The sequence below is a fragment of the Chelonia mydas genome, chromosome 2, assembly GCF_015237465.2.
Source record: "Chelonia mydas isolate rCheMyd1 chromosome 2, rCheMyd1.pri.v2, whole genome shotgun sequence".
Taxonomy (NCBI): domain Eukaryota; kingdom Metazoa; phylum Chordata; order Testudines; family Cheloniidae; genus Chelonia; species Chelonia mydas.
Window position 1 is genome coordinate 86,825,980 of NC_057850.1, and position 15,248 is coordinate 86,841,227.

The window sequence follows — 15,248 nt, forward strand, 5'->3', positions numbered from 1 at the left end:
CAGGGAAGCCTGCAGCTCCACATACCTTTTCTCAATGGAAGGGTCCAGTACATTTTACCAGAATAACGTAGAACAGCCTTCCTCCAGTCAGCAAAACCACCATTATACGTAATTACTTGACAAAATCATGCACATGAAGAAGATATTTATCTCTAAAAAATTAACATTGGGTATCAAAGAAAAAGCGAAAAGAAAAATAGTTATTTGATAAATAAAACAAAACTCTTACCCATCGTGATGGGTCACTGATCAGATTAATAAAAAGCGTTGACAGTTTTGTCCGCCGGACCTCCTGGGATGTTGCACATGAAACTGCCATGAAGCATTCTGCACAAGCCTTCCGAACTCCCCAAACATTATCAGAACAGAGCTGGAAAAACCTTGGTAGCTATATAAAACACAGTAAATAAACGTTTACGCAAGCTTTAATAGGGGTTACTTGTTCCAATTTATGCTCCTTTACCTCACTACTTCCCTTGTTAAGATTCTTTGTTCTGCTGCTCACAACAGGATCTGTTTATATAGGTTTTGCAAAGCAAAAGGGCATGCCATTTCTACTATCCTCTTAATTAGATCCCCTCAAATTACATCTGAAGGATGGACATCAAAGTGTGTGGACATCAAAGTTCGCACCTGGATACAAAACACTCTTTTTGACGGCTAAGTTTTTCCTTTAATTCTCTCTTACCACTGTCTTTCTCCTATATACAAATAACTCTGTCCATAAACTAAAAAAGCATTTCAAAAGACAAACTCTTCACTATGTAATTCCTTTTGAAAAAGGTAATATTAAAGGGACACAATCACACTTGTGTCTGACAACTTTACCTATTACTGTCAGAAAACATTTAAGATTACTATAGCCATTGGAAAGAGAAGATTCCCAGTTAAAAGCAAATGATGAGCTTCTTCAGAAAATGGAGAATCTCTCCTTTATAATGATATAAAACTCCCATTGCTAGCTCTTATAGGTTGTGAACATCAGACTTTAAACCTGTCACTGCCTATCAACAGAACACTGCCCATTCTGGTTCTTCGGTGAAAAATTCCACATTTGGTGCAAGGAAAGGAGAGGTTACTTACCTCATGCAGTAACTGGAGTTCTTGGAGATGCGTCCCCCTACGGGTGCTCCACTTTAGCGGCACCTGTGCCTTTGATCAGAGATTTTCAGTAATACTGCCCGTTCGGCCTGCAAATACACTCCAGACACCCTCATGCCCTATACTAAGGATATATGGAGCTGCATGAGCAAACCACTCTCAGTTCCTTCTCTACCACAAGGTCCCGCGAGACAAAACTCTGAAGTAGAGGGGAAGGAGGGTGGGTAGTGGAGCACAACTAGAGAGACACCTCTCAAAGAACTCTGGTTATTGCACAATATGAGTAATGACTACTTCTTCGAGTAGTGTCCTTATCAGTAGTAAAAAGAAAAGGAGTACTTGTGGCACCTTAGAGACTAACCAATTTACTCCTTTTCTTTTTGCGAATACAGACTAACACGGCTGTTACTCTGAAACTTATCAGTAGTATCACTTCAGGCATCCAAGAGTATCCCTTGGAGGAGGAGAGAGCTTTGGAGCTGGATCCAACAATAAAGAAAGGACTATTGTGCCAATAGCAGCTTCTGATGTAGAGGCATATATCAGGATATTGTGTTTGGAAAAAGTGTTCACTGACACCCAGGTTGCCATTTGGCAAATTTCAGCAATTGATACATTTTTAATAGTACTATGGAGCTAGTTTGGGATCTCGTAGAATGGGCTTTTATTCTCAAAGGGGGCTGAACATTAGCAGCCTGGTAACAAACAGGAACACAACTGGAAACCCACTTTGAAAATCTTTGGGTGGAGATTGTGAATCCTTTAGTTCTGTCTGCAACTGAAAGAGTCTTGTAGACTTTCTAAATGGTCTGATCTGTCCAAATAGAAGGCTACTCCCTTCTAACATCCAAGGTATGCAAGGCAGCTTCTTCACTAGTCTAATGTGGCTTTGGGACAAAACACAGAAAGATCAAGGATTTAGTTAATGTGGAAATTGGGGGATATTTTAGAATGTGGGCGTAATGGTACCTTATCCTTGAAGAAAAACAATAAGATGGGATGGAGAGGGATCAGCCATCATTGCGCCTAATTTTCTGACTCTGCAAGCAAAAGTGATGGCCACTAATATGCCACTCTCATAGATAAATTCAGCAGAGAACACAGCTAGTAGCTGAAAAGGAAGTTTCAGAAGACAATTAAGGATCAAGTTCAAATCCCATACGGACACAGGCTCTCTGATTTGGGGAAAAAGTTTAAGCAATCACCTCATGAATCTTGCTGTTGTGGGATGAGCAAAGACTGAGAACCCCTGGGGACTAAAAGGCTACAAAAGCTGACAAATGAACTCTGATAGAACTCATCAGAAAGACCTGACTTCTTTAAATCCAATCAGTAATCAAGAACAGTGGAAAGAGAAGAATGAAGAGATCAAGAGTTGCTGGATACACCAATGGTAAAATTTCTTCCATTGTTGAAAGTAATTATCTCTAGTAGAGATCTTTCTGCTGCTTAATAGGACCTATCAAACAGGAAATCTCTCTCTCTTAGAATCAAGCATGGAGTCAGAGGATGGCCAGGTTGGAATGGAGAGTCCAACCAGTGTTCTGAGATAGCAGACGGGAAGTGGTTGGAAGTTGCAATGCTGGACAGGAGGCGAAGTAAATCAGGTAAGTGTGCCAGACCTGCCTCAGCCAAGTTGGTGAAATTAGAATGACTCCATCTTTGTCTTGTTTAACACCCTCAGAATCAACGATGTCAGAAGAGATAGAGAAGACCTCTCCTGCAAGGAATGAGAAAGGTGTTCCCAAGGATTGATAACCCAGTCCTCTCAAGCACAATTTTCTTGCACTTTCTGTTGGCAGGCATTGCAAAGAGGTCCACTTTCAGAAACCTGGAAAAAAACTGAGAATCCAAGAGTCCAGTTCCCACTCGTAATCTTGGAAGAAACATCTGCTCAGATCATCAGCCATGGTGTTTTGCAATGCCTGGAAGATAAGAGGCTGAAATGAGGGTGTGATTGGCTATAAACCAGTTCCACAGCTTTATTGCTTCAGCACAATCATCCCTCACTGACAATTTATACAGAATGTACAGATAATATTATCTGTCATGACTTTGATGGACTGGCCCCTGATTAAGGAAAGGAAGTGGATACAGGTGTTCCAGACTGCTTGTAATTCTAGGAGGTTGATCTGTAGGAGACACTCTTGAGGCAACTATTTGCCTTGGACAGTGTCGTCCCCCCCTCCCCGCCCCGCCCCAGGTGTTCGTCCCTTCGCACAAGTGATGCATCTAAAAGTTATGGTGATAGTAGAAGAGGGTGGGTGAAAGGAACTCCAGTACAGACTCTGAATGGGTTCTTCCACCTACTGAGCAAGCCTAGCGCCTGATGGACAGACACCAGCTTGATTGGGATACAGACTGTTCTGAGCCACCCCTGGAAGCAGTGAAGTTGTTGTGGCATGTTGTGTTACAAAATTACAAGCTGCCATATCACCAACAAATTGAAGGCAATTTCTTGCCATTGACTGGGGGCTTATTTGTATCTTGACAACAAGGCTTGTCAGTCTAATAAATTTGTGTGCAAGAAGGTAAGCTCTGGACGCTAGGGCATCCAGAGAAGCTCCTATGAAGTTTACCTATTGAACTGGAGTCAAATGGATTTTTTCATGTTGAGTTGAAATCCTAAATTGTAGAATAGGCTCACAGCTGTCTGTACCGCAGAGAAGACTTCAATATATGGTTGGCCCTTGAACAGCCAATCGTCAAGGTAGGGGAAGACTATTATTCTCCACAGATGAAAGCGAGCAGCTACTACCACCAGGACTTTGGAGAAAAATCTTGGAGCAGAAGACAGTACAAAGGGGAGCACTTGATACTGGATGTGATCCTAGCCAACTCTGAAATGAAAAAACCTCTTGCGAGGGAGTGAATGGAGACATGAAAGTATGCATCTTGAAGGTAGAGGGCCACAAACCAATTCCCAGAATCTGATGATGGAATTACAGCGGTGAGAGTTACCATCCTGAATTTCTGTGTTTCATGAAGGCATTTAGAACTCTGAAATATAATTTTGGTCTCCGTTCTTTTTTGAACCAACCACTACATTACTTGGAATAAAATCCCTTCCATTTGTGCTGAACTAGAACTGGGTCTATGGCCCCACTAGATAGAATGGAGATGATTTCCTATCTCGGCAAATGTTTGTGAGAAGAGTCCCTGAGTAGATGGGGTGAGGAGTAGGATGCAGATGAAATGGATGGAGTAACCAAATGTTATAACCTCCAAAACTTATTTATCAAATGCATTTTTCTCCCATGCACTTCAAAAATGGGAAAGAGTGTCTCCCAAGGGAAGAGGGTGAGTAGTGTAGTACAGCTGAAGATCCCTGAGGTGGAGGCATTCTGGACCCTCAACCAAACCCTCAAAATTGACATTTCAATGAGGAGGTGGCCTGTGTGGTGGCAGTGGTCGTGGTGGAAGGTCTCCTTCAAGTGGTTTGGCAGGTCTGTGAAAGCCAGAGAATTGGACTGGATGGGACCGCTCTGCCATTTCATACCTACTAAATCTTCTTTTACTTGCAGGTTTACATATATCAAGAGACCCGAGTGTGCCCTGGAATCTTTCAAGGTGTGCAAGGATTCACCAGTGGATACACTGAAAAGTTTCAATCCACAAAAAGAAAGGTCTTCTCTGGTACTTTGGACCTCCCTAGGAAATCCCAACAGTTGCAGCCAAGATCCTTGATGGATGACGATAGCAGCAGAGATGCAACAAGCTGCCATGTGTGCTCCATCTAGGGAGGCTTACAATGATATCCTTGCTAAGAGCTAACCCTCTGCTCTAATAGTCTGGAACTGTTCCCGATGTTCAGGGAGAAAAAATGGTTACCTACTTCTTCGTAACAGTTGCTCTTCAAGATCTGAACCATGCTCATGTCCATTCCATTCTAGGTCTGCACGCGCCCACGTGTGCGGTCGGAGATTTTTGCCTTAGCAGTATCCGTAGGGTTGGATGTGGTGCCCCCTTGAGTGCTGTGCTCATGCGTCGGTGTATCAGGCACCGCCAGCCCTACGCCCTCTCAGTTCCTTCTTACCGGCAACTCCGACAGAAGGGCAGGAAGGCGGGTAATGGGAATGGACATGAGCAACACATCTCAAAGAACAACAGTTATGAAAAGGTAGGTAACTGTTTTTTCTTCGAGTGCTTGCTCATGTCAATTCCATTCTAGATGACTCAAAAGCAGTGTCCATGGTGGTGGACTCGGAGTTCCTGGTCATGCCGATTGCAGCACTGCTCTGCCAAAGCCAGCATCGTCTCGAGCTTGCTGGGTAAGTGCATAATGAGATGTAAACGTGTGGACAGAAGACCAGGCAGCGGCCCTACAGATCTCCTGGATTGGCACCTGCACCAGAAAGGCCAATGACAATGCTTGCACCCTTGTCGAGTGTGCTGTCAGGATTCCTGGTGGAGGCACTTCTGCCAGCTCATAGCAGTAGCGGATGCAGGCCATGATCCAGGACGAAATCCTTTGAGCAGTGTAATAGAGCCGGACTCACCCAACAGCGCCTCCTGCTGGTTGTCCTTGGGAATTAGGCTCGTCAGCCTCTGGAGCGCCCTCTGCCGTCTTGATGATCCGCCTTACCGCCGGCCCCAGTCCCTCCCAGGACCTGGTGCTGCCCTTGGGCAGTAAACCCCAACAATCCCTGAGGGTCTCTCCCCCTTGGAAACCCCCACCCACTACCTCCACCTCGCCTCAGTCTTGGCTACTACCAGTTATCACTTAGTCCTGCTCCACAGGGCAGACTGCAGTGTATCAGCTACTCATCACAGGCGAGGGGATTTGGATCTGCTGCCTCTGTCTACCCATAGGTTGCCCCTTGCAACCCCAGTACCTAAGAGGCCCTAATCTAGGCCTCGCAGCCTGGGGGTTTCCAGGTCGGAGCTCCCCTGCTCCCCTGGCCTTTCCCACTCAGCCCTGCTCCACTCTAGGTACTCCCTCCGGTCCCTGCAGCCAGGCCCTTCCCTCTCTGAATGCAGAGAGAGACTCTAAGCTTCAGCCTAGCAGCCCCTTTATAGGCCCAGGTGCAGCCTGACTGGGCCATGGCCCAGCTGTGGCCATTTCCCCTATCAGCCTAGCTTCTCTTGCCCTCAGCCCTGGCTCTCTGCCAGGGCTGGCTTTTAAGCCCCACCAGGCAGGAGCGGGTAACCACCCCACTACACACAGACACTGGGCGACCTTTCATTCTGTCTGCCATCACAACGAACAACTGCGTTGACTTACGGAACAACCTTGTTCTATCTACGTAGAAGGCCAGCGCCCTTCTGACGTCCAGCAAGTGCAGACTGCGTTCCTCCTCTGATGTATGAGGCTTTGGAAAGAAGACAGGTAGTGTGAAACTAGGAAACAACCTTGGGCAGAAACACTGGGTGCAGCTGCAGCTGGACCTTATCCTTGTAGAAGACCTTGTAGGGCGGTTCTGAAGTAAGCCTCCTGATCTCGAACACCGTACAGGCTGATGTTATTGCAACCAGGAACAAAACCATCCAAGAAAGAAGCAGGAGAGAGCAGGAAGCCAATGGCTCGTAGGGAGACCCCAGGAACCTTGACAACACGAGATGTCCCAGGGAGGGACAGGATCCCAGACATGCAGGTAGAGACGCTCCAGACCTTTCAAAAACTGGCCCGTCATGTCGTGAGCGAAGATCAACCTGCTTTGGAATGGAGGGTGGAGAGCCGAGATAGCGGCCAGTAGGACCTTGATCAATGACAGAGACAAACCTTTGAGTTTGAGGTGCAGCAAATAATCCAGGGTCTCCTGCAGCGAGGCCTTCTCAGCCCAGGCATGTCATTCCAAGGCCCAGCATGTGAACCTTTTCCACTTGGCCAAGTCAGTCGCTCTGATGGAGGGTTTTCTGCTACCCAACCCAGGCCGAGCATTCCCATTCGCCCACATTCAGCCATGCAGTAGCCATGCTGTCAAGTGCAATGCCGCCAGGTTTGGGTGCAGAAGACTGCCATGGCTCTGGGACAGCAGATCTGGCCAGAGGGGTAGCTGCAGTGGGGCAGCTACTGAAAGATCCAATAGCATGCCGAACAAGTACTGGTGAGGCTATTAGGATAAACTTTGCCCTATCCTGTTTGATCTTCACTAGGACTCTGTGAATCAACGGCACTGGTGGGAAGGTGTACATCAGAGCCCCCGACCACAGGAGGAGAAATGCATCTGACAGGGAACCCCTGTCCATCCCCCGGATTGAACAAAATACGTGGCATTTCCTGTTCTGCCTGGATGCGAACAGATCCACCTAGGGAATCCCCCACTTCTGGAAGATTACACTGACTGCCTCTGGGTGGAGCGACCACTCATGGCGAGATGAGATGGTCCTGCTGATGCGATCTGCTAATCTGTTCCTGGTCCTGGGTAGGTGAGCGGCTACCAGATGAATGGCATGCCGCACACAGAAGTCCCAAAGGCGGAGAGCTTCTTGGCAAAGGGCCAATGAACCGGCTCCGCTGTGTCCGTTGATGTAATACACTGTAGCCGTATTGTCTGCCAGGACCTGTATCACCTTGCCCTTCAGGTGGGGCAAGAAAGCCTGACAAGCCAAGCAAACCACATTGAACTCCCTAACATTGATATGGAGGACCAGATTGTCCCACAACCAGCAGCCATGGGTACTGAGCTCGCCCAGGTGGGTTCCCCAGCCCAGGTCTGAAGCATCAGAGACCAGGGTCAGTGATGGAGCCGTGGCCGTGAAGGCAGCTTCCTCCAACACCATCCCAGGGTTCAACTACCTACCCAGGGTCCTTGCAGGAGATGGAGGCTGGCATGACTGACCACTTATGTGCATGCGGCCATGTAGCCCAACAACTGCAGGCAGGCGAGAGCCGTGGTGAGCGGGTGGTTCTTCATATGGGAGATCGGTCTGACATGGCCTGAAAACATGCTACCGGAAAGAAGGCTCTGGCTTGTGTGGAGTTGAGCCATGCCCCTATTATTAACAGACCCACTTCGCGGCAGGTGGAAAGCATCAGATCGAGGCTCCTCTGCACTTGTTCCCGAGACCGGCCCTTGATGAGCCAGTTGTCAAAATACGGGAAGAATCATAGAATCATAGAATATCAGGGTTGGAAGGGACCTCAGGAGATCATCTAGTCCAACCCCCTGCTCAAAGCAGGACAAATCCCCAATTTTTGCCCCAGATCCCTAAATGGCCCCCTCAAAGATTGAGCTCACAAGCCTGGGTTTAGCAGGCCAATGCTCAAACCACTGAGCTATCTCTCCCCCCAAGGATCAGTGGCAGTTGTATGAATTGAACACCTACTCAAATGTTGGATGAGTCTTTCCACCAGTCCAGGGAACGTCTTACAGTAGAGGGCATTGACAGCAGTTTGCTTAGTCTGTCCTTGTTCAGTGAACAGATAGACCTGAGCCACATCTTTAGACACCTCATGAACAACCAGGCGTGTGGAATGACGAAGATGAACGCTGCCTTATGACTGAGTAACTGTAGGCAGGTCCTGGCCAATGTTTGTGGGCTGGCCTAGACTCTCTCTATGAGGTTCACAAGGATGGTAAATCTGTGCAGTGGGAGATATCCTCTTGCTTGCGCTACGTTGAGTTCAGCTCCAATAAACTCCAATCGCTGTACTGGAGTGAGGGTTGATTTCTGGTTTCGAGCTGTAAGTCCAGTTGTGCAAATGTGCATAAGGTCATCTGAGTGGTGCGTATAGCATTCTCGAATGAGGGGGCCCTGAGGAGGTAGTTGACTAGCTATGGGCAGATCACAATGCCCAATGTTCACAGGTGCGCCGTTAAGACAGAGAACCTTGGAGAATACCCTGGGTGTGGACGAGTCACTGTACTGATAATGGTCTTGCCCAAAGGTAAACTGTAGGAATCTCCTGTGTGATGGACATATGGAGATGTGGAAGTAGGCATCTTTGAGGGCTGAAAACCAGTCTCCTTGTTTCAGAGCTGGAATAATGGCTGCTAGCATGACCATCTTGAACTTCTGTACCTTCATGTTTAATGTCATTAGATCTAGAATGGGCCTCCAACCTCTCTTCACCTTGGGGAATCAGGAAATGATGAGACCTGGACCCCTTGACATCTCAGGTAAGCAAACACCTGTGGGGCCAATGAGAGGCCAAAGGGCAGCGCCGTGAATTGAAAGTGACGTCTGCCCACTATGAAACGGAGGGAATGTCTGACCTTGGAATATGGAAATAAGCATCCTTTAAATTGAGGGTGGCGTACCAGTCTCCCAGTTCCAGGGAGGGGATGATGGAGGCCAGAGAGATCATTCAAAACTTCAACTTCCTGAGAGACGTGTTGAGGCAATGCAGGTCCAGAATGGGTCTGAGACCCCCTTTTGCATTCGGAATTAGGAAGTACTGGGAATAGAACCCCTTTCCTTTCATGTCTCAAGGGACCTCCTCCACCGCCCCCAGGCGCAGGAGATTCTCGATCTCTTAAACGAGGAGTTGCTGGTGGAAAGGGTCCCAGAAGAGGGATGGAGAAGAGAGGGGATGGGAGGGAAAGGCAGGGTATAGCCCCTGAGATACTATGTCCAGCAACCAGTGGTCCTAGGTGACCCGCGACCAGGCTGAATGATAGGGACGAAGTTGGTCGAGGAAGGAACAAGGTGGATCCAGGGAATTGACTTGGGCATCGCTCTTGCACGCACCTTCAAAATGAGCACTTCTGCCCTACAGGATGCTTTGCTGAACTGGGCTATGCAGGAGAAGGAATGGCAGCAATGATTTAAACTTGTGTCTCTTTGCAGACCCTTGACGAGGCTGCCAAGGCCTTGGTGGCAGGGGCTGCTGGAACTGCTTCTTTGGGACGCTACGGCAGACGACTCTGGTACCAAGGTATGCTTGCTACAGAAGGTCTTTAAGGAGCTTGAGGTCTTCAATGAACTCCAGATACTGTGGAAGACTGGCGCCTCAGCATGGGACATGAAGTCTCCAAAATGGTCAATCTTGACAGTGACGGAGGCTTTTTTTTAAATGTAGGCTCTCTGTGAGGAGAGCCAGAACTCCTCTTCTTAGGAGCTTTACTGGTATCCTCTGTGTTCTTATCTTGCAAAGACCTAGACAAGCAGGGCATGGAGGTTGAAGGGGCACTGTGCTCACTTGGAGGCTGATGTATGTGGGGTATCTGAACCCGGATCCGAGGCAGGTTTTTGGGAGAATTCCATCATGAGGAGCCAAAGTTTAATCTTGTGGTTTTTTCGAGATCTGCTTTTAAAAGCTGAGCAGATCTTGCACTTGTCTGGAAGGCATGCGTCTCCTAGACAGCATTTACACCAGGAATGTCCTTTGCTAACTGGGATAGATTCCTGGCAGGCACAGGAACACTTGAATCCTGGCATACCAGGTCAGTGATGACCCCCCAAGGCAAATCCCTCAAAAGGAAAAGGGAGAAAAAGACGGTATTAAACAGAAAAACCCCAAACTAACTAAAAAGGTATGATTACAAAATAAATAAGGGAACGAACTAAACCAAACCTAGAACTAAGAACTCAAGGCTAAGCTACAGCAAAGCTGAAACAGGCACAACAAACATGCCAAATCAAGCCCTTGTGTGGTTGGGAAGGCACTGTGGGCAGTTCACTTGAACAGCTCTACGTACCCTCAGTATGGAGTACGAGGTTGTCCGGAACGTGTACACGGGCCGAATGGGCACTGCTACTGAAAAATCTCTGATCAACCTGAAGTGGAGCACCCAGAGGGACACTACTCAAAGACAAAACAGTTTTATGGAGACTGGTTTTATAAAAATTGATGACTGTACTTTCTTAGGTCTTTGGAATTTTTGAAGTAATCGCAGAAGAAATGGATTAGTGGGCAAGGTGCAGATGAGGCAATCACAGCATAAAGTTCATCACATGATTATCACTGTCTGTGGTATTGCAGCAAGACCAGCAGTGACTTCTATCAAGATAGCACTACAGTTTTCATCACAACCCTATTTTCAGTTGCTCAAGCAGTCTCCTTTTGTGTTGAAATTTTCCAGACTTTCTGACTAAAAAGTGGTTTTTAAAAAAATAAAATTTCAACAGAAGTCATTCAACTGTTTTTGAAGTACCAGAAGAGTGGAAAACAAACACTCCTTCCATCATGAAAAGAGATTCCTGACTTTTCTTTTTTAAAGCTCAGCAGCTGAAATAGTTGGGAACAAAAGCTGAATTGTACCATGAAAAATGTAAGCAGATAGCACAAATTAACAAGGGGCTAAATAGAGCTCCTTCACAATTCATAAAAGTGCTCAAGATGGAGCCCCACTCTACATTCCTATCAGCCTCTTAGAGGAGACAAGGTAACCCGATGGTGTCTACCCTACTAGTTTCAGATTGTGAGATGCACACATGCTATTTAAATATGTTATGGACTGTTATAAAGAGAACGTGATCAACTGTTCTCCACGTCTACTGAAGGTAGGACAAGAAGTAATGGGCTTAATCTGTAACAACGGAGATTTAGGTTAGATATTAGGAAAAACTTTCTAACTATAAGCATGGTTAAGCTCTGGAATAAGCTTCCAAGGGGTGGTTGTGGAATCCCCATCAATGGAGGTTTTTAAGAACTGGTTGGACCAACACCTGTCAGGAATGGTTTCACTTTACTTGGTCCTGACTCGGTGCAGGGGGCTGGACTTGATGACTTCTCGAGGTCCCTTCCAACCCTACATTTCTACGACTCTATTGCCAATTTTTTAAAAGCTAGAAGAGCTCTCAGTCCTGCAGCGTAAGTTCCTTTCTTGTCCCACCACCTTCTCTCTATTTTTTTTTTTTTTAAACCCTACTAAAAACTATATTAAATGTACATGCAAGCTGTGCTAGCACTCAAAATTCAGGAAAAGCCCAAGCTGAGGATATGCAGGCAACCTCAACTCTACACCCATATGCACAGGCCTAATAGCATTTGATCATTTCATGATCACATACTATTTTTCAAACAACTCCATATCTTACACATGTATCCAAGGTTGCAGGGGTGAAAAAAAAAAAAAATTCTGTAGCACCATGTACTTCAGACGGAACTGATGAAAGTCATTTAAATACAAAATGTTCAGAAAATGAGTGATGAAAGAGACAACAGTTCTGCATAAATAATGTTATGTAATTGTGTAAATGTATTGCAATACACTCTTTAAAAGGACAGAGTTAAGGTGCACGTGCAAACTTAACTTAGTCATTTCCCCACTTTTGAGTTCTCTTAGGTAGTTTATTTGTAAGCCAGGTGTTGAGAGGGTGAGGAGAATATATGTACACCTACAGCCATACCTCAACAACCTGACTTCTGTACAAAAGACTTACAAGCATTTCTTCAGTGGCTTGCTGCCCAACCACACTGCAGATATCTCCAAAATTGGCTGCACATACCTGCAGACAAAAATTAGAGATAAGTAAATTACATTCATTAAAAATAACTGATTTATGATCATTGCAATGTTTCATCATCTGCAAAGGTATTGTAATAGCCAGCACAACCACAATTTTAATATACTCCCCATGATAAAGTCAACCTGAAATCAAGTCAGTTTCAAAAAACGATTAGTAGTAGTTTCAGGTACTACACCTTACACCTGCCAATTTGTGTGGTTTTAAAAATCACAATTTATTATTTTTTAAAAATGTTTTATCTCCCCTTCTTCCATATGAAAGAACCCTACAAAGAATGTGGGACACTAACTAGATACAAAGGAGAAAGTGAAACTTATTATACACAAAATGTTATCAAATACACACAGTAAAACTAAAAAAAAAAAAAAAAAATTAGAGAAAAATATCTTCTTCTGTAGTATCAGGTACTCTTTGGTACAAAATGGAACCAAATTACATAGCTGCAAATGTCTAAATTCCATGGAAGCATTAATTTATTTTAATACCCTGATATTAAGCCAGTGCTAGCCCACCGGGGGCCCTAAGCAGCAATATTTCCCGTGCGCGCACACACACACCCCACCCTAAAACAAGCAAGTTCTTATAATAAAAGTGACTAGGGGGCCCCTTTGAGCTGCTCAGGGCCCTAAGCAATTGCTTGGTCTGCTTATGCCCAGTGCCAGCTCTGCCTTGATATACCCTTCCTTCCCTCCCAGAGAGCTGTGGATCAGGCAAGCGAAACTGCATCAGTTTACACTTGATTCATGTTTTCAAGGTTATCTCCACACCCATAAGGGCTAGAAGCAGAGTTTCATTTCTAAATAAAAGCCAAGATTCTAGAATATAATTCTGCAGCAATTTCCACAGCTGCTCAATCATAGAATATGTGGGGTCCTGTATCTTTCATTTATAGTTATCTTCGGTATTTCAGGTAACATCAGAAGATAAAAATAATTTCAGACAAATGTGGTTTTTAGGTTGACTATGTGCCTTTAAATCTAAAGTAAACAGCAGAACCAAACCAGACAGGGAAAAATTCATACCTTACGAACATGAAACATTCTGCAATCACAGCACATCTCACAAAACCTAGGAAGAATGAGTCTCTCTGTGATGTCTTTCCCCACCATGGAGGCCATTTTGCACATTATCTAATGAGAAGGAAAACACTGATTAGGAATGCCTACACAACAGATAAACTAATTTCACAAGCATTAAATAATGACCTTTTTGTATTATTAAAGTTGTAACTACAGTCAAGCTAAATCCTGATGCACATGATCCTGAATTTTTCTGATACTTGTAAATCTCATATTGAAAAGTGTGTGCATTATGTAGGCAGCTCAGTTAATTATTTTCTTTCCCTGTATCAAACTGCAATAGGGTATGCGAGAAACTGTTCTTCCCAATATAAAAGCAACAAAATCAGAAAGTTAAGTTATGGAAACAAGCGACTACAAGGCATTCTGGAAAGTTGGTGGGAATGAACTCTTAATATTAATGCAGCTATCTCACAATACTGTGTATTGAACAGTACAGAAATAGCAAATGGATTAGTCTTAAAACAGTCAAATGAGGGACTTCATTTCTCACCTCCACTTATTAAAGCACTTCAACACTTAAAAGCAATTTTCTGACATTTTAAACCAAACATGCTTGATTTCTTGTTCTTTAATATAAAGTTTAGTACAATAAAATGATTCCCACAACCCTCAAAATATTCCATATTTACAGAGATTTCTAAAATTCTCTTTATTGCTCATTTGTGATGCCCTATGTGTAAGTTACTGAAAAAACTGGATCATGGAGCAATTAGACCAAAAAAAGTGACAATTTCTCCTTCTAATTGTTTTTCATTCTAATTTTTACCAAGGTTTTGTTAAGAAAAAATGGAGGTAACTGAACATAACACTGTGATAAGCCGTGAGATCACTTTTGATGAAATAAACTATCCTTCAAAATCAACTTCTGATAATTTTCAAGTATACTTTGTTAATCTAAAGAAACTCATCTCAAGCATCATCAAAGCTTCCATACCTTCATAACAATGAAAATGGACAGTGTGAAGCAACTCAGTTGTAAATTTTATTCCACCTCACGTATGTTTACTTTTAGACTCTTTGAGGAAGGTACTGTCATTTATTGTATATTTGTATGGTGCCTAATACATTAGGATCCAACCTGGTTGCTGTCTTTAGGCACAAGCCACAATTTTAAATAAAATAAATAATAATATTTCATAAATATTAAGTGTTTTTGTTTCAAAGTGATTTACATAGTCCCAGGCAGACTATGAAGAGCTACAAAAGGATCTCTCAAAACTGGGTGACTGGGCCACAAAATGGCACATGAAATTCAGTGTTGATAAATGCAAAGTAATGCACATTGGAAAACAATCCCAACTACACATATAAAATAATGGGGTCTAAACTGGCTGTTACCACTCAAGAAAGAGATCTTGAAGTCATTGTAGACAGTTCTCTGAAAACATCCACCCAATGTGCAGCGGCAGTCAAAAAAAGTGAACAGAATGTTGGGCATCACTAAGAAAGGGATAGATAATAAGACAGAAAATATCATATTGCCCCTATATAAATCCATGGTATGCCCACATCTTGAATACTGCATGCAGATGCCACATCTCAAAAAAGATATGTTGGACTTGGAAAAGATTCAGAAGAGGACAAAAAAAATAAGAGGTATGGAACAGCTGCCATATGAGGAGAGATTAATAAGACGGGGACTTTTCAGTTTGGAAAAGAGACGACGGGGGGGGGGGGGGGGGGGGGGGGGAGAATGACTGAAGTCTA

The 15,248-nt window shown here is 44.5% G+C and overlaps 1 protein-coding gene across 16 annotated transcripts in view; it reads right to left on the bottom strand.

The window, feature by feature from the left end:
• PPP4R1 (protein phosphatase 4 regulatory subunit 1) overlaps window positions 1-15,248 on the bottom strand; it is a 90,583-nt gene that overhangs the window by 21,397 nt on the left and 53,938 nt on the right. For 10 of the 16 annotated variants that reach the window (XM_037892862.2, XM_037892865.2, XM_037892864.2 and 7 more), the window contains 3 exons: window positions 13,482-13,589; window positions 12,340-12,438; window positions 230-388 (listed from right to left, as the gene is read on the bottom strand). In XM_037892862.2, the coding sequence (XP_037748790.1) occupies window positions 230-388; window positions 12,340-12,438; window positions 13,482-13,589 (366 nt within the window). The remainder of the gene's footprint in view (window positions 1-229; window positions 389-12,339; window positions 12,439-13,481; window positions 13,590-15,248) is intronic. The other 6 variants (XM_043539874.1, XM_037892860.2, XM_043539882.1 and 3 more) reach the window with 2 other exon arrangements.